The sequence below is a fragment of the Sapajus apella genome, unplaced genomic scaffold (assembly GCF_009761245.1).
Source record: "Sapajus apella isolate SASKATOON/1434 unplaced genomic scaffold, GSC_monkey_1.0 scaffold76, whole genome shotgun sequence".
In the NCBI taxonomy this organism is placed as follows: Eukaryota; Metazoa; Chordata; class Mammalia; order Primates; family Cebidae; genus Sapajus; species Sapajus apella.
In genome coordinates this window covers 8,815,963-8,835,878 of record NW_022437016.1, presented here as the reverse complement: position 1 = coordinate 8,835,878, position 19,916 = coordinate 8,815,963, and the positions used below count along the sequence as shown (strand labels likewise).

The window sequence follows — 19,916 nt, the reverse complement described above, 5'->3', positions numbered from 1 at the left end:
CATCATAAATAAAAAAGTGATAAACTGGACCTCATAAAAGGTAAAAACTTATCCCGAAAAGCATCACTTAAAAAATGAAGAGGCAAGCCACAGACAAAAGTGAGATAAAATATTCTCAATACTTATATCTAAAGAAGGACTTTTATCCAAAAAATATTTTAAAATTCCAAAACTGAGTAACAAGAAGATAGCTCAATTAAAATGGTTAAAATATTTGAAGTAACACATCACAAAAAGATATTCAAATAGCCAATATCCACATAAAAAGATACTCAGCATCATTAGTCATGAGGGTACAAATTAGTGTCACAACGAGGTTCTTCTGCATACCCACTGGTATGGCTAAAATAAAAAGACTGAATTTCTTATAAATGTATATCTTAAACATATGTTTACTATATGGCCAAGCGATCCCACCCTTGGGCATTTGCCCAAGAAAATGAGAACTTATGTATGTGTAAGTTTTTAGCAACCCAAACTGGAAACAGTACAAACGTCCTTCAACTGGTTAATATATAAACAATCATTGGCACACCCATAAAATAGAAGGCTACTCAACAATCAATAAGAAGAAACTACCTACTGATCCATTCCACAAAAATGGATGAATCTCAAATACATTATGATAAGGGGCAGAATCCATTTATTTAACATTCTGGAACAGGCAGAACTATAGAGCTGGAAACAGCTGAGTGGTTGCCAGGACTAAAATTGGCACAAGGGAAATTTGGGAGATGATGGACCGTCTGTATCTTGATTGTGGTGATAGATTTGTGACTATGTGCATCTTTCAAAATTCATTAAAATTATTCACTAAAATGGTGAATCTTAATGTATGTAAATCATACCTCAATAAACCTGACTTTAAAATTATTTAAACACTGGCAACACTAAGTATTGTCAAAGATGTGGAAGCGCTTATGTGGCACTCTCATCACTGCTAATGGGAGTACAATATGGTACAACTACTTTGGAAAACAGTTTGGCAATATCCTGTGAAGTTAAACTTAATGCCTACGATACAACCCAACAGTCCCATACTGTCTCTTCACCTAAGAGAAATGAAACTATATCCAAACAGGCTTGTACATGAATGTTTGTGGCAGCTCTATTCATAGAGAACAATAACTGAAAGTAACCAGAATGTTTATCAAGTGATAGATGGATAAACAATGTATTATATCCCCTTTTTTAAATTATTTACTCATTCCATAATAACAAATTTTTGATACACCAAACAACATGAATGGATCTTAATTCACACTGAGCAAAAGAAGCTAGACACACAGCACTATAGGACTTAATTTGTGTAAAATAGAAGCGAGAAAGCTAGTGTATGGTGGGTGAAAGCAGATTAGTGTTTGCCTTGGGCTGCGATGGAGGAGGCAGGGCCTGACTGCCAAGGGGCACCAACAACCTTTTGTGGTGAAGGAATTGTTCTGTCTCTTGATTGTGGAGGTGGTTACACACATGTAGACATTGGTCAAAAGTCATTGGACTGTGCTTTTTAAATGTATGCATTCTTTATATATCAGTTATGACTTAAAGTTAATTTTTTAAAGCAGCCTTGGAAATTCATTTTAAAGGTGGAGTTCCAGTATTGAGTAGCTTTCAGAACAGCTCTGCTGATTTCAAATGATTTATGTACATGAGCAAAGGGTAACTTTGGAGGTGGGATGGCTCTGGCTTTGTGCTAGATGACTAGACAATTTAGTCTCAAATTTATAATCTTGTCTGAGTTAGCTTTTTTTACCCTAAAAAAAAAAAGAGGTTGGCAAGGTCAATGCCTTATACCTTGCTATGTTCCATGAAAGTTGCTAATGTAGTGTTTTCACTGACAATATTGCATTGTTCCTGAGCTGTGGCTTTTGGAGGAAAAATATGGTAAGAATACTCCATCTTTTAGATCCAAAGGCCTGTTTACCGACTTCATGTTTATCTCAAGCCCTGGCCTTCTCCATGTCACATTTCTTCAAAGGCCCAGAACCCTCAGACTCTCGAGATGTTCTGCAGGGCTGGCAGGAACTGCTGTGCTGTCTTTCCCTTGTGAGTCAACAATGCATTTGATGCAGAAGCAAGGAGCTAGGCCTTTTTGTGGACTTGATCATTCTACCATGTTCATGCATTTGTGCTAGTATTTTCTGATAGAATGTTTGTTCATTCAGCAGTCATTTCCTGAGCACCTACTATGTGCTAGGCTTTATATTGGGTATAATGAGTATGGAGGTGATTGAGACACGGCCTTTACTCTCAGTGATGTCCCAGCTGGTTAGTAGAAGAGTGATTGCAGGCAGCACTGCCAGTCTTGCCCCCACTTCACCAGTCCTGGTCCATCCTCCAGGCTATACACAAAGGCATATTACAGAGCATGGAGACCACACCCCAACTGAAAACGCTTTAGTGGTGCCTCATTTTTCTCTTGGTGAAATTCAGGCTCCATAATACGGCCCTTTACAATCCACTTTCTGCTCATCTCTCTTACCTCATCTCTTGCCACTGCCCTTCTACCCATTGGTACTTTCTACTGGCAACTTTGCTTCCATACACAGGAGACTGGATGTTTCTAGTTGACTGTGGCCCAAATGGGCAGGTCTATAGCCAGTTCAGGTACGGAGATTATTTTTCATTCATTTAGCCTAGCCAAAGTTTTTTGGGTGTATGCTCAGTGTATTGAGCCATGGGGACATGGAGACATGTAAGAAACAGTCATCCTTTTTGGAAAGGAATGATAAGCACACTCGGGGCTGATAATTGAATGCATGGAGGCTGGAGGTGTGAACCAGGAATTAACAGTTTACTATGGCTAGAACATAAGGTGTATGGTTGAGAGGGACAAAAGATGAAACCCAAGTAGCAGACAGGAGGGACAAGATTGGGAATCGTCACAAAAACAAGTTTGGGCTTTAAGTCTGGGGCAGTGGGGCATCCACTAAGATAGTTAATCCAGGGAATGATGTGGTAAAATTCATGCTACCAGGAGTCCCAGACTGAGGGTCAAGTGTTAGATTCCACCTCTTGTTGCTTTTCTCGTGCCTAGAATCTGACCAAAGCTTTCCTTCACCCCACATCTACTGATACTGGACTTGGGGTAAGGGGATAGTGTGCTAGAGAGAATTCTCAGTATGACCTGTGACCTGCATCCAGTCATTTATCCCACATGCTTTTAAGGAGTTGCTTGTCCATCCCTGTTCTGTCTTGGGCCACTCGGCGATAGTGTCCATACCATGACTTGTAAATTTAATTCATTCAGGAAGGGAGCATCGTGATTCAGTGAGCCTTGCCCTGAGCATGTGTGTGTATGATTTGTCAACAATCGAGGATTTTATGGGAGTTTATGGGACTTCATTAAAGATGCTGGAGCAGGAGCACTGTGGGACATCAGAAGAGACCTCAGCAATAAACCGCAATTCCAAGCTTTGGAATGCAGTAAATGTTTAAGAGACTTCCTTCCTTTCATTACTGAATTTTACTTTACTTTTATACCAGTAAAGAGTTGTGTTTTATTGGTTGAAATTTCTTGATTCTGTTTTTCCCAGGTCTGTTTAAAAGCTACATTTTATCTTTGAGGATGTTTGGCTCGTGGTGGAGGAAGTGCTGCCAGCGAATTCAATTAACTGGCAGAGCTCACAGATATTGTACACGAATTTCTTTTTTTTCTTCTTTTTCACAACTGCTACATAAACACAGCTGGGTTTAATATTTGTCGTAACAAAGATTTAACTTGAATCATTTTACTCCGGGTAATTAATGCTTGGAATCTTGGCTACTTTTTCGTTCGTTTGTAATCCTCTGCATTTCTTTACTCTAGCTATCTAGATAATGAAGTGTGCTGCTCTAGGTCTTAGCCCTGCCTTAAAACTGCTTAATATTTGGCCGTTCCCACTAGAGAGCAGATGCTTTTCTTTGCAAGAATTGAATTTCTGTCAGCTCTTTTATGCATCATGTGTTTGGAACTGTGAGTGGATCAAGTTGTTCATCACAGCGGGGACACTGTGAAACACATCTATTATACACACTTCCCACCCCCCTTCCTGTTTTATTTTTTTTTTTCTCCCCTGAGGAGGTGGAGATGCCCGGATCCCCTTGGGAGATAGCTCGCTCTGTGTGGATGTATCCATGTGATCCACCATGAATCCAGCCTGGCCACATCCCTAAGCAGGGAAATCTATATCCATTCAGCCCAGGATTGTGGCTGAGACAAACCCCACTTTTATCTTTGTAAACACCGAGCTCTTCATTAACTCCCAAATACACACCAATTTTGGGTCACTAAATAAATCCACTAGGCTCAGCATAATGAGTGACATTTCAGTAATTGATGCCCTAGAAAATGTTAATTGTGAACTCATGATTCTTTTTGATGCTAAAATAAAGGCTTGGGTAGTTTTTGGCTTTGGAGTTGAGCTAGTGCAAAAGAATAGTCACTATCGATTAGGCTCCTACTGTGTGCCAGGCACTGTGCTAGGGGCTTTGAAAATCTTGACATTTAATCTACATAACAATCCTGCAAAAAAAGGAGGGGAAAGTACTTTATCCCCTTTTGATAGATGAAGAAAAGGGGCTAAGTAACTTGCCTAGAGGCATCCAGATAATAGCCAGGAGCAGAGTCAGAATTTGAACTCGGGTCTGTCTGAGCTCAGAGTAAATCAATATATTGTGGAGTGTGGTCCCCTCTCTCCTAGAATTCACTAGACATACATTCATTGGTTGATCAACCAAGACATTGAATTATTACGCATGTTTATGACATGCTGCCATTGCTCCACCTGAGTTGTCTCATTCCCAGTCAAGTCTGAAGTTTGTGAACACCTTTGTATTTATCTAAATCTGAACTCCTGGTGATGATTGGAATAGATTTAGTTTTGCTTTTCTTTCAAAGCTCAGTGCAACTACAGCTTAACTCCCCTGAGCAACCTACTGTTTTCTTGTAGTTTTTTGAATTTCCATTTCTAGCTTTGATGGTTAAAATTTCTAAACCTATGTGGTTTAGTTTGTTCACAAGACTTTGGAAAGCAGGCATCTTGATGATGTTCCTGCTGTGATGTGCTCATCTTTTGGGCCTCAGATAGTGGCTCTGAGGGCAGAAGTGCATTTTGGTTCCTTTTTAATAGATGTCATTCAATTTGCCAGAGTCATTGTGGGACATTCACAAGTGTGACTGAGATACTGCTGATCTGTAGAATTAATTATAGTTAAATGGAAAGGTGGCTTTTGCTCATGAAGAAAGTCGTTAGTCTCTCTGTAAACATTTTTAATTATGATTAACTTTAGTCTTCCTCCATATACTTTTCATTAGAAAAGGCATTAGTGTTCTGGTTCATTAGAAATAGAGCAATCCTTTTATTTTTAGTTTGCAGTTCATTTTGTTGTTGAAAGATATTGGTCTTTTTTTTTTTTAAATTGGTGGATGTCGTGTTGTAAAAAACATATAAGTTTCATTTTACAAGTGCGTATCAGTTTTTTCAAAGGTAACTTACACTTTAATTTTGTGTGTTATGTTTGCAAGAGAATGCTTCTTGGTTTATTCATGTTGACAACTGAAAAGCCTTAGACCTAATTAAAAGAATTTCCATGAGCACCTTTACTGAACCATTTCATTACGCGGCACTGCACAGATTGCATTGTGAAACATGGTGATAGTTTAAATCTGACCTTTAAACCTGAACTGCCAGAAGTATGGGGAGAAAACCCTTCTTTGAAAAGACTCCCCGGATAGATATATGTGTGTGTATGTGTATGCATACATGCATGCACATATTTGGTTAGAAGCAATCTCTTTATTGAATGACCACCTAATAATATAAATACACATTTGCTTTGAGCTCAGATCTTGTGGTCTCCTGTAGCTTGGGTAGGATTTTCTAGCTACATTAATTGTGTGTGTGTGTGTATGTGTATGTGTGTGTGTGTGTGTGTGTGTGCACACATGTGTAGTGTGTTAAAGCTAAATTGTTGTATAAGGAAAACAAAGATAATTTCACTTACTCTAGGCCAAAAAAAAAAAAAAAAGTATTTGGAGGAAGTTAAGATTTACAAATAGAAAAACATAAAAGTCTTTGCTACTGTGTGTTTCTGTTTCAAATGGTGAGATACTCAAATTAAACTCATGGGGAGGGGCTGGAGTGCACATGTGTGGGCAAGACTCCTCCTGAGCTTTATTTGGCAGATAGTGGAAACGGGCCTTTTTTGGTTTTGTTTTAAAATCGCACTTTTATCCTCCAAGGATGTCATTCTAAGGATTCGATAGCTTATTCATGGGATGCTCAGCAAAGCCTCTATAGCACATAACGAAGTAGCCATTCACATAAAGAAAATGGATCCTTTTGTCTGACAAAAGCTGCCAAGAATTCTAACTCTCGCCACGAACTTTCTGACATATACACAGCCCACAAGTTGTCAGGAGAGAGGGAGGGAACAGAGACCTGGGCTGGTAGGGTCATAGCCAGCTCCAGCTTAGAGCTCCACATAAATAGCACAGCCCTCACTCCTCCATGGAGAACCAGGATCTTTGAGGGGAAAATGGGTTGCAGAAGAAACAAAGCCAGCTGAGGTCAAGGTACAGCCATGTTCTCAAGAAAGAAACAGAAAAGCAAGGGATGAGAGGAAACAATAATGGAGATATATTAAATCAGGGAAAAAATAAACCAGTTTCATGAACATATCTAATTTGCTGGTCTAAGAAACCCTGGCAACAGTGAGAATCAGCGGACTGGCACAGACTCTAGAGTAAGAAAGACTTGAACTTGATTTTGACTTCTGCCTTTGCCGTACTGTCAATGTGATGTGGAGCTGGGTCTCAGTTTCCTCATCTGTGTAGTGGGGATAGCTGTGTCTATGTAGACCATTTATTCTGAAATTTTAATACAATGCTGGATATGAAAATACTTGTCATGGCATTTGGGAACTAGTATGGTGCTTGATAAATACTAGTTTCTGTTTGTTTCTCCTGACAAATTACTTGTTCTTACTGGGAAAGAGATGAGGGTGTTATTGCCTTTACATATTAAGACTTTTTGTTTTGAATTTGAGGCAAGAACTAAGGAAGGCATAGGTGGATACACATATGTAATGGAAATGACAGTTTGCCATTTCTCATTGCCAATGTGAAAGTGGCAGAGGAAGCCAATGTTTATGTGCCCCTGATGATGGGAAAACAACCAACCCCTTCTCCCCTCTCCAGACCCACACATTCCCTACGGGATTTTAGAACAAAGCCTTGATGCCTAGTTTGTTCAGGTAAGGAAGAATTAATCAACTTGCCTTAGTCCTTAAAGCAGGGAGGAAAATGTGACTCTATGGCCTGCCCCTCCACACCTGCTGCTGGGTGTTTAATTTGTAATTTAAAAAAAAAAAAATCTTTCAACTCCATCTGTGACACCCAACAGTTAATGCAATTCCCAGGAAAGAAGCAGGACCCCCTGCACAGACTAACTTAAGCCACACTTTCAGAACTATACCTCTGGTTGAGGTGCACCAGCACTGAAGATGGACATGGACCTTCCTAGACTGGTCAGTCTAATAGAATAGACAGACATTGGGCTGGGCGTGGTGGCTCATGCCTGTAATCCCAGCACTTTGGGAGGCCGATGGGGGTGGATCACTTGAGGTCACGAGTTTGAGACCAGTCTGGCCAACATGGTGAAACCCTGTTTCTACTAAAAATACAAAAATTAACTGGGCATGGTGAGGCATGCCTGTAATCCCAGCTACTTGGGAGGCTGAGGCAGGAGAATTGCTTGAACCCAGGAAGCAGAGGTTGCAGTGAGCCAAGATGCACCACTGCACTCCAGCCTGGGCGGTGGAATGAGACTCTATTTCAAAAAAAAAAAAAGAGAGAGACAGACATTAATTGGATTCTTGCAGAATGCATCATTATGCATTGTTGTGTCCCTAAATTTAGGAAAGACACAGTGAGGGTGCATAATAGGGGAATCTTAGTGTAGAATCTGCGGTTCAACTAAGGAAGTGATATTTGAGCTGAGACCTAAAGGATGAGTAGTAGTCAGCCTAGGGCCCTGTGTTGTCCAATATGGTAGCCACTGTTCACACATGGCTATTTAAATTGATTGAAATTAAATAGAATAAAAGTTTCAGTTTCTCAGTCACACTAGCCACATTTCAAGTACTCAGTAGTAGCTAGCATATTGGATGGCACTGGACAGAAGATTATTTCCATCCTTGCAGAAAGTTCTGTTGGACAATGCAGAATTCTAGACAAGTAGGGCGGAGGGGGGGCGGCGGGGAGCGGGGGCAATGGTGGGTGAGAGCACTCCACACTGAAAATAACCTATGCAAAGGTCCTGGGGTAAGGGGGAAGCCGGTGGGACTGAAGCCCAGTGGGGTGGCTGAAGCCACAAAGGAGGACTCAAGAGCCTGTCATCTGAAAGAGACTGTGGCCAAATTAAACAGGGCCTTGCAGGCCAGGCTAGGGCTTCAGTCATTTTCTTCAGAGCAGTGGAGACTAGCTGAGAAATCTTAAGGTGTCAGCATTGATGGAAAGAGATAGATAGGATTGTCTTAGAGGTGGCCACTTAATAGTATGCCATCATTTACCCCTCCGCTCCCAGTCCCCAGAATTTGCAACCAAGTGATAAAGGAAGAAAACTCTACTTGTTGAGGACTAATATGTATTAAAAGGGTTATTTTCATTCTCCTGGGGAGAAAGACATGTAAACTGCTGGAATATAAAGGTCTAAGGAATAGAATGATGGTTTATACAATGTGAGAACCCTTTTCAAAGTAGTAATAAGCTAACTAGTAGCCGATCCGTAGGAGCTAAACCGGAAGTACTTGGGAGTCAGGCCCTCCCTCCTCTGCAGTGCCATTCCCAGCACATCTGCAGCATGGGACCCGCAAAGATTAGGAGTCAACAAAGGATTAGGCCATCGTGCCCTGAGAAAGAGCTATTGAGCTATTTGTTCCGACAAAGTTGGAGGCTTCTATTTTTTAATAAAAAGATTTTGTTAGAGAATACTATAAAGAATATCCCAGGCTTAGGAATGGGTTTTGAGGCCTTTGAAATCAAGTAGAAGACAAAGGTACAAATTGAGCTTGAGCCAAGCCCATAACAGGCCTTCGGTATTGTGCTAAGGAATTTGACTTTATCATATTCGCAGTTGGGAGCCACTAAACATTTTAGAGGGAATGACGTGATATAACCTCTGGTTTTAGGAACGTAATTCAATGCAAAGGATGGATTAGACTAGGAAGAGAATAGAGGAAGAGACACCCAGCTCAAAGATTGTTACAATAGTACTGGTAAAAGATGAATCTAAACTAAAAAAAAAAAAGCTAGGCACTCTGCTACATCCATTCTTCATTTTATATTCATTATATTTTACTCCTCACAGTGTATACATGTTGTACATACTTCATTTTACAGCCAAAGAACTAAAGCTCAGAAAGGTTAAGAAAGTAGGGAAGCCAGGGTTTCAATCTTAGACCTAGGTTTCTATGATTCAAACTCTATGCTCTACTGCCTGAGAAGTGCAGTGGAGACAGAGGAGTAAATGAAGCTCAGGGACCTGAGAGGTTGGGAACAGTGACCACTGAAAGGAGGAACAGGTAGAGTCAGGTCAAGGAGGGGTCAGGGGCAATACTGTGTGTGCTACTGGATGTGGTAAGTTTGTGGTTGTATAAGATCAGTCTCGTTCCCTTTAACTCATTCAGCATGCAGATGTTCATTTCTCCTGCCATTGTGGTTGTGTCTTAGCAATGACTTTCTGCAAAAGGAGAATGAATATCACTTTCTCCTCCCATCCTTTCCAACAGAGACCAGTTTCTTCTAATGATCCGTCACTAAAGAATGTGATCCTAGACTTTCCTCCAAGCAGAGAGGCTCAGCCACTGAAAATGCCTTTCACAATGTCAAACACTTGCTCATTCATTCTTTCATTCAGCAGAAAGTGCTGCATGAGTACACTGAGCCAAGAACTGTGCTGGCTGCTGGCCCTGCAGGGAACTCAGTCCATCAGGAAAGGAGGTAGAAACTGCAGCTCACCATGGAACCACCTGCTCGGTCCAAGGAGGCCCAGACTTAGTGGTCAGGGCATGCTTCACAGATGGGGGGACATCTGGATTCCCTCTTTCCCTTAACCCAAGGCGATGGGTAATTTGACTATTAAAGAAAAATACCTCATTTTAATTCTTTATTATAAAAGTAACATATGCTTTTTTATAAAGGATAATCAAAACAATCAAGTGTGTAAAATAGAAAGTGAAAGCATCCATGCATGGTTCAAGTTTGGTAATGTAGCATTTTAGATTTTTACTGCATATATGTTTATATATAGTTTTAAATGATTCATGCTGTACGTGTTACTCTGAAACTTGCATGTTTTTTTCCCCACTCGACAGTATTTCATGGACATCTTTTTGTGTCAGTTGGTAGAGTACTGCTGTGTCCTTTTTAGCAGCTATGCGATATTTCCTGGTGAGGATGTGGGATAGTGTATTTCAGAGGCCCCCATTGATGGAGACTTGGATGGTCTTTCAGAAGTTGAATAGATGTTCACAAGCCGGACAGAAAGGGGCAAGAGACAACCAGGACTGAGTTATTGAGATGGGAACGGGCTGGAGAGCAGCCTGTGCTTCTGGTTAACATTAAATGGTTGGAAGCAAGGCTGATCGAGGACAGCACTCGTGGAAGTTTGGATGTTTTCTGAAGGCAATGATGGTGAAGAGCCGGGAGCACTGAAGGGTTTTGATGGAGGATCAAAGTGATTAGATTTGGATTTTTCCAAGGTTACTAGGACAGATATGGGTGGATGGCATCGAGGAGAAACTGAAAGCAGAGGAAGGCCCACCGAGGAAACTGCTCCACTAGTCTGGGCCAGAGAGGGTGATGGAGTTGAACTTACGGGGCCAACATCATGGCACTGAGAGGAGAGGCTGGATTCAGGACCTATCCGGGTTGGTGGTGATGACATGAGGAGAATATTTGTGGGAAAGGAGGAAGAAGTAGAGAATCTGACGTCTGACACCTCGCCCAGGAGACTGGCTGGATGATGCTGCTGTAACCAAGATGGCAACAGAGGGGAAAGGGCACTTTAGACAGGAGCTGGCGAGTTCAGTTTTGTCCTCTCTTTGCTTTGTCTTCCTCCTGTGACACCTGATTAGAGAAGGAAGCCATCCTCACCGGCACTTACAACACACCCACATTACCCCTGATGAACCCCAGTGTTGATGATTTGACCAGCATCCCTAGGGGTACTGAGGGCAAGTTCAGCTTTAGATATATGACTCTGTTATTTAATCCTTAAATTTTCTTCCCTCACTTTTATTTAAAGGACAAATGCTACCCCCCAGCGATGAGATGCACAGACACTTGCGGTTTCAAAGTTTGAAGTACTGGCAGGTCAAGACAAAAGCTTCTCCATGTTGCAGGGTGAGAGGAGGTCTTCAGAAGTCCTGGCCCGCGTGGTCACAGGGGCATCAGGAGCCCAGGACCACTGGGCTAGTTTCAGACCAGCTGGGGCAGGCAGGAAGGAATACACTCGTATTTGCTCAGTTACAATCAGCGACTCCCTCTTTGTGTAAAATGGTAATGAGGCCATTAGGAGAGGCTCACCTGAAGTGCAGCGTTGTGAATCCAAGGTAATTAAACACCTCCCGAATGAAAGAGAAAGGCCAGGGAAGGTTAAGTGAGGAATAATCTGCGGCACAGGTGGCCCAAGGCCTTTGAGGAGCCAGAAGGAGAGCGACAGTGGCTTGCACCATTTCAAAGGATGGAAATGTCACTGCAGTCCCTGGGAGGGGCAGGATTTTTATTATTATTTTGGGGGCAGGAGCAGAGAGTGGGTAGTATTTTTAGCATTTTAATAGAGGATGCTTCTTTTTCATACTTCTCTTTGGAGTTGAAAGTCCATGGCAGAGTCAGCCTGCGTGCTCAGTGGCCTTGCTCCTCAGGGGCTGTCACCACTGTGGGGCTGGGGCTCATGTGTCCCTGATGAGGAGAGGCTGTATAAACCAGTTATAGATACCGAGATGTTGAGATAGACTTCAAACTGTTTCCAAAGGGAGATTGTTTTCCATGGTGCCCTCTTGGAGTAGAGGTGGGGTAGCTACTCCCTCAGTGTATGTTCCCAGGGCTTTTTACTTTTAGAGATAGGGTCTTGCTCTGTTACCCAGGATGCAGTGCCATGGTACAATCATAGCTCATTGCAACCTCAAACTACTGGGCTCAATCAATCTTCCCATATCAGCTTTCTAAGTAGCTGAGACTATAGACGTGTGCCACCATGGCTGCCTAAATCTTATAGTTTTTATAGAGATGGGATCTCACTGTATTGCCCAGGCTACTCTTGAACTCCTGGCCTCAAGCGATCCTCCTGCCATGGCGTCCCAAAGTGCTGGGCACGTCCCCATGGCTTCTGACTTATCAGAGGAGGACATCAGTCCCATCTTTACACAGCTTACTGTCCAAACATGAGGTATGCCCTTTACCAACAGTATAGGATTTTTTTCCCTGTACTCAGTTCATATTTATTAATGGCTTCCTATGTACTGAGCACTGTGGTTGGTGATTTTGTGTATCCTTCCAGCTTGTTTTCATTGCATAATGTTTGGCAGAGGATTTTTGCTTTTCATATTGTCACTTGAAAATCTCTGTTGTCTCCACACAAAAGTTTATACATGAATTTTCATAGCAACCAAGAGTAGAAACAGCCCAAATGGCTATCCACTGATGAACAGATCGATAAAATGTGGTCTGTCCATACAGTGGGATATTATTTAGCCATAAAAAGTATGAAGTCCTGACACATGCTTCAACATGGATGAATCTTGTTCATAAAGCATTGTGCTAAGGGAAATAATCTGATAGCAAAAGACTGCTTTTTGTCAATTCCATTTGTATAAAATACCCAGAGTAGACAAACCTGTAGAAACAGAAGGAAGGTGAGTGGTTGCTGGGGTCTGGTGTGGGGTAGGATTGGCAGGGAATGGGGAGTGACAGCTAATGAGCATGAGGTTTCTTTTGGGGATGATAAAAATGTTCTGAAGTTAGCAGTAGTTAGTTGTACAATCTTGTGACTACTAAAAACCACCAAACTGTATACTTTAAATGAATGAATTTTATATGTGAAATAAATCTCAATAAGCTATCAAAAATTTTTCTTATCAGAAGCTTGGGAACAAGACATAATCTGCATGGATCATTTCTAAAGTATATCTAGTCCTTCCCAGATCAGATTTTTTGCCCCAGACTTCTCAGCAAGTGATTCTTAATATTTCTAGAGCCACAGGTACCTTTAAGAATCTGAGGAAAGCTGTGGATCCTGTGCCCAGAAAAATCTCTTTACTCACACTCATTCATACTAAAAATCTGCAAAGGATTCGTGGACCGCCTAAATCTAATTTTCTATTTTATCCCAAGTTTTGTCTCTCCTAGCTGGTCCCTTTGTAGTATTTGGACCTGTAGAATCTCACAACCTTCAGATTTGCCCCTTTGCTTTGGCTGCTAGGAGACTTTTAAGTCAAATTCAAGCCCATTTTTAGCCACCATATAAGACTTATGGCTTACATTTATATACCAAATCTGTTACCTGCTTCTTTTCCCATTACCATCACCTCCTTGTCTTTGTTTTGACCTCTTGAGTATGTGTCTATTAATAGAAGCTGCCACACTTCCTTTAGAGTGTGATGTGTGAGAAATGTAAAAAAGCCTTTATTCTAATGTTTGTAAGTAGTTCTAAGAGGGAAAGAATGGGAACTCACTGAGTTTGGGCTCAGACTACAAGACCGACGGGAATGCGGCCATGTCTTGAGTTTGTTTCTAGGTATGTAGCCTAACCTCCCTGAGGCTGCTTCACCCTTGTAAGATGGAAGCATTAATCCCTTCCTCACTGGATTGTTAAAGTCACTAAATTGTAAAATGAATGCAAAAGTGCTTACCTGGCATGGAATAAGTCATTAAAATTTGTTTTTGTTTTTATTAGACGTGTTCTAATAGGAACAACACTTGTTTAATTTCAAAAACATGCCCTAATTTTGAACAGATTTTTTTTTTTTGAGACTGAGTCTTGTTCCGTCACCCAGGCTGGAACGCAGTGGCGCGATCTCTCACTGCAACCTCCACCTCCCAGGTCCAAGCGATTCTCGTGCCTCAGCTTCCCAGGTAGCTGGGATTGCAGGCGCGCACCACTGCACGCAGCGTGAACGTGTTTTTGTCCTCTGGGTAACTGAGCTATCAAATGGATCCTACCACTTGTAGGAATTTCCAGGGCTCCATGTACTGGGCTTAGTCAGCTACCCCTCTTTGACCTTGTCCTCAACCTGTGTTTTCTTTCTCTTCATCACCAGATCTCTTCACTGAAGAACAGGCTGAAGAAGGTCTCCACAACCACTGGGGATGGTGTGGCCAGAGCCTTCCTCAAGGCCCAGGCTGCTTTCTTCGGTAGCTACCGAAACGCTCTGAAAATCGAGCCGGTGAGTAGCCTTGGCGTGTCACAGAGACTGTGTTGGGTCAGGGCTGAGAAGCATACCTCAGGGGACACAAGAAATGCCATGATTATTCTGCTTTTCGGGCTCACCTAGAAGAGGTTGTGTGTGTTGGTGGTGGGGGACGGCGTACTCGCATTGCCATACCTCTAAGCACGAGGAGGCTGTGCTATCATGTGTGAGACTCTCACTGCTCTGGCGGCTGTTAAGGCCTTGCCCCTTGCGCCACCCTGGACGGTAAGCCCCAACCGCCTGTCAGATAACAGCGCCAGGCCCCTCACACTCACCTGCCGTCACTGGGGCTTCACAGTGTACCTGTGCAATAGCAATGGTCAGTTCCATTTTACAAATGAGGAAACCAAGACTCAGGGAAGAGAAACAACTTAGCCCAGAAGAGCCAGATGGTCCCAGAGCCCCTGCTTTCCCACTAGACCTCGCCGCCCCTGTTCTTTCAAGGGTCCTCTCCTCCATGCTTGAGAAACCAGAGCTTCCTGGGGTTCACGCCTGAGGGCTCCTGCAAGTGGTCTTGTTGTAAGTGACTACAATGAGGACCAGGAAGTGACACTGCCCACCTCTGACCCTTCCCCCTTTCTGGGCCTTGTTGACTCATTCATGTCCCCTGCCTGTCTCATGAGTTGACTCGTGATTGCAAGGATGTGAAGACACCAGTCTTCTCTGAAACCTAGGACAGTAGCAGTCCTCTTAGCTTCCAAGAGAAGTTCTTTGCTGTTTCTCTCCTCAGCCTACTCTTGGCCTTCTGGCTAAGGAGAATGCAGGAATTGGCCTAGAAACCTGGGTCACCCTGTAGAGGGGAGAACGTTGCAGGGAAACCTTGCTGACAGGCCTGTTCTCCCAGGAGCACAGGGCCGCCTTCTTGAGCGGGCGAGTGACACTCTCACACCCAGCCTAGTCAGAGTCGGAGTCAGGTGTGAGGGACCAGCTCTGGCTGCACTGCCCACAGGCTGGAGCTGTTTGTTTCTATTTTTACTTTAACCCATAGCATTTGATTACATAAAATGACAAAAGATGAGGGGACATGAGGCGATTCATGGTCTGTAGAAATTCTGAGTGTGAGCAGGGGCCACACTTCCTCATAAGCTGCAATTACACATTGGTAAGTGTCTTTACTGCTCTAACTCCGTCATGTATTCAAGCAAAACACAAAGAGTAACAGCAAGCACCTTGTTTCCTGTCACCCAGGGCCTGCTCTGTGTGAAGTGGCCAGGGCGGTGGGTGCTCAGGGAACAGCATGCTACCCCACCCCCTCCTCCTCTTTATCCATCTGGCACTTAGGCCTTACTCTCTAGGCTGCCTGAGCTTTGGACAGTGTCATCGTCACTATGTGGTCACATAGCAGAAGGGATGCGCACTCTCTTTTTGCTTCCTGAGAAGTATTTCCCTTAGGTTTCTCGAAAGCCCTTCAGCTTAAAGCCAGTTCTTGCTAGTGTCCTGCTAGTTTCAAAGTGACATGGCTCTGATTACCTGTTGCGATCTTGGGTCCAGCCAAACCAATCAGGTTCAAAGCAGTGGTATCTGGCATAATTCAAGGAAAATACTGTTGTCTTCCCCTCTTTAAAATGGGAATGAATAGGACAGCTGGCCCAATCCTTTGCTTGTGTTGCTGGGGACAGACAGACTTGAAGTATTTTCACTATTGCAGTGATCTCACTGTTGGCATGTGTGTGCATCTGGAATCAAAGGCGGTTGAAGCTTGGGACAGACTGCTGGCTGCAGGATCTGAGCACAGGTTCCTCCACAGGAGGAGTTTCTCATTGTACTTACACATGGCTCTTGAAGGCACTGGGTTTAAGGACAGAAGCTCTGGAGTTTAAAGCCTGGCTCTGCATTTCTTAGCTGTCTCGAAGTTAAGCAAGCCCCTTAATCCATTTAAACTGTAGTTTTGTCACCTGTGAAATAAGAATAAGCCTGCCTATCCTTCCAAAGGATCAGTTGAGCCATAACATTCATAAGGAAGGTGAAACTTGAACTGGATGTGATGAGTAAGGTTTAGAAAAAGAAAGAAAGAAACATCCCTTCCTAGAGTAGGAGGTAGAGATAACTGAGGAAGCAAAGTGCTGGAGGCAGGGCCCCTTGTGGCCAGTGAGCAGGCCATTTTGTCTGGAGCGATTGGGTGGGGAGATGGGGCTGCAGGAGAGGATAGAGCCAAATTTGGCAGAGAGTGAACCTTACCCTGTGAGGAGTGTAAGATTTTGAGCAGAAATGTGACATGACAAGTTACCTTTGAGCAGCAGGACAGTGATGGACTGAAAGGAGAGCTGGAGGCAGAGAAACCAGTTAGAGGAGTGTTGTGAGAACTCAGAAGAGAGCCCTGGGTGGCTCCACCAGGAACAGAGACCTTGAAGGAAGAAGTAACAAGACTCAGCAATAGATCAAATATGGAGATGAACAGAAAGAAGTGCCAAAATGTCTCCCAAGATTTGGAGCCTAGGAGAGGATGAAGATGCTCCTAGTAGCAAAAGGGAATGCTTAATGCCAAGGTCTTCACAGTAGCAGCATTCCTAATGGTAAAACACTAGAGTATACTAAATATCCATATTAGGTAACTGGTGAAATAACTTAAAGTCCATCTTACGATAGGATATTACATAGCCATTAAAACTGTCACCTTTGAGATAACATGATGAGTTTAGATGGAGACATGGCACTTGTCCTTGAATGTGAGCTGCCATTCAGTCATTAGAAGATGTACTATTAGTTTACGTGCCATTAAGAAAGGGAAAAGAGTGGTGCCAATTATAATTGAAGGATGCTACCAATTATAAGACACATCCAGATTTCAAAAATGTTATAATGGGAAGTAATTTTCATCTTAGAATCAATGAAATATGGCAGACGTGTCAGGCTTTCAATCTCATTCATCTGCACTGCAATGGCTTTCTTCTGTAAGCTGGATAATTTAGAATTTTCCAACCAAACTTCAAGCCAACGTCATCACCATGTCACCTAGATGGTTTTTAAACTATAGATTTAATTTTGGCAAATTCTCCTCTTCTAAAATATGAGATAACAACATTCCCCGTGTAAGATTGCTTGGGGCAGCCAGGCATGATGGAGCATTCAAGACCAGCTTGGGCAACACAGGGAGACCTCATCTCTACAAAAAATAAGTCAGCTGGGTGTGGTATCACGTGCCTGTGGTCCCAGCTACTTGGGAGGCTGAGACAGGAAGATCGCTTCAGCCCAGAAGTTTGAGGCTACAATAAGCCAGGATTGTGCCACTGCACTCCAGCCTGAGAAAAAAATGGAAACCCTTTCTTTAAAAAAAAAAAAAAAAATGTTTAGGGGATTATTTTAAAATAATGACTCCAAAGTAAATGTGAGCCCAAGAAATAGGAGGAGGCATTGGCTGCATGTGGGGTTGTGGGGAGGGTGGGACCTTGAGTAAGCCTGCCAGGGTACAGGCAACACAGTGCTGAGGCCCTCCCCATGGTCACTTGTCTTTTAGTTGTTTTTCTGGTTATAAAAATAGCACCTGCTCTTTGCAGGCCAGGCGTGGTGGCTCATACCTATAATCTCAGCACTTTGGGAGGCCAAGGTTGCCTGATCATGAAGTCAGGAGATTGAGACCATCCTGGACAACATGGTGAAACCCCGTCTCTACTAAAAATACAAAAACTAGCTGGGGATGGTTGCCCACACCTGTAATCCCAGTTACTCAGGAGGCTGAGGCAGGAGAATCGCTTGAACCCAGGAGGCGGAGGTTGCAGTGAGCCGAGATCACGCCACTGCGCTCCAGCCTAGTGACAGGGCAAGACTCAGTCAAAAAAAAAAAAAAAATCCTACTCTTTGTTTTAAAAAAAAAAACATGTTTAAACTAACAGGACTAGAAATGAGAAAGCACCGCCCATAATCCTGTCATCAGGAGGTAAGATACAGCAGTGGCAGGTTTCCATCTAGGTTCTAGAATTTTTTGTTTCTTTTGTTTTTCCATTTTTGGGTTTTGGTTTTTTAACTTTCTGTAGGCAGATGAGATGTGCCTGAGAAAGCAATCCCTTATCCCAATTATTAATAAATTTTTTTGCCTTTTAGTTTGTGTGAGAATTTTTAATACCACATAGAAACTCTTCTTAGACATGATTGACAGTGGCTGAGCAGAGCCTATCAGGTGACCCTCGTGGTTCTCAACACTGGCCGGGGATCAGAATCACGGAGCGGGGATGAGGGGGGAACTGTTGAAAAAGCTAATGTCCAGGCCCCCTCAGAGATTTCTCTCCAGTTCCTATGATCTGAAGTCAGAGCCAAGGCCCACCATGTTTTCCTAGTGCTGGTCTTTTTAAAAAATTATTTTACTATTTTATTATTATTTTTAAGACAGGATCTCTCTCTGTTGCCTAGGCTGGAGTGGGACCGTCACAGCTCATGGCAGCCTCAACGACCTGGGCTGAAGTGATCCTCCCACATCAGCCTCCCAGGTAGCTGGGACTACAGGTGCATGCCACTGAACTCAGCTAATTTATTTTTAATTTTTGTGAAGACAGGGTCTTGCTATGTTGCCCAGCTGGTTTCCAACTCCTGGGCTCAAGTGATCCTCCAGCCTCAGACTCCCAAAGTGCTGGGATTACAGGCATGAGACACCATGCCCAGCATGCTGGTCTTTTTGATTATCAGTAATGTTTCATGATTTTAAACCTCACTGTGCTAAACATCTTTATATAAATCTTCATGCTTGGTCTGAGTTATTTTCTCAGGCAAATTCCTTGACATGGATTTACTGAGTCAACAGATGTGAGTCCATTTAAGGCCTTTGGCATATAATGTGAGAGAAGGCTGGTGACCAGACACAGGGAAGGTCCCTGAGGCAGGTAGCAGCCCAGAGCCTGAGAACAGTAGGTGGCTGAGGGCGGAGTGAGCCTGCAGGGTAGAAAGCCAGGTATGTGGGACCCATGCAGGGCAGCCCAGCTGCAGCGCTCCCAGCCCCTCTGGCTCGCTGTGCTCTCTGCTTCCTAGTGTTTCCTCAGCAGCGGTCACCACGCAGGGTGCTGGGGTCCTGCCCACACAGGTGGGGGAGGTAGAGGTGGGGTCATGGCTGTCAGGTTACTGCAGAGTCACAGTGTTGCATTTTGTCGGAAACGGGAAACTCACGGGCCTAAGTGGGCTCCTCTCTGCTCTGCTTCTGCCTGCCAGGACCCTGAGCAGTTATTCGCCTCTCCCATCCTCAGTTCCCCTTCCATACAGTAGATGTGTAATCCCTCCTTGCAGTAGTGTAGTGAGGCTTAAATAAGCCCAGCACAGTGCTTGTCCTGACAGCCCTAGGAAGATGGGCACGGCCCTGGCCCTCACCCATCTCCTCCCTCTGAGGAGGCCCCTGCCAGCCTGGAGCCTGTTGGGGGACAGCTCCACTTCGTGCCCTACCTGGCTCTGTGAGGAGGGATCGAGCTCTGGCCTGAGAAGCAGAGGTGGGCATCTCCTCCTCTACAGTCGCATCTGAAGACCCTTTCCTTGGCTCAGAGCTCCCT

The 19,916-nt window shown here is 43.5% G+C and overlaps 1 protein-coding gene across 8 annotated transcripts in view; it reads left to right on the top strand.

The window, feature by feature from the left end:
• The window catches only part of DENND1A (DENN domain containing 1A), a 545,539-nt gene that overhangs the window by 361,361 nt on the left and 164,262 nt on the right, over window positions 1–19,916 (top strand). For all 8 annotated transcript variants that reach the window (XM_032251630.1, XM_032251634.1, XM_032251629.1 and 5 more), the window contains one exon: window positions 14,302–14,427. In XM_032251630.1, the coding sequence (XP_032107521.1) occupies window positions 14,302–14,427 (126 nt within the window). The remainder of the gene's footprint in view (window positions 1–14,301; window positions 14,428–19,916) is intronic.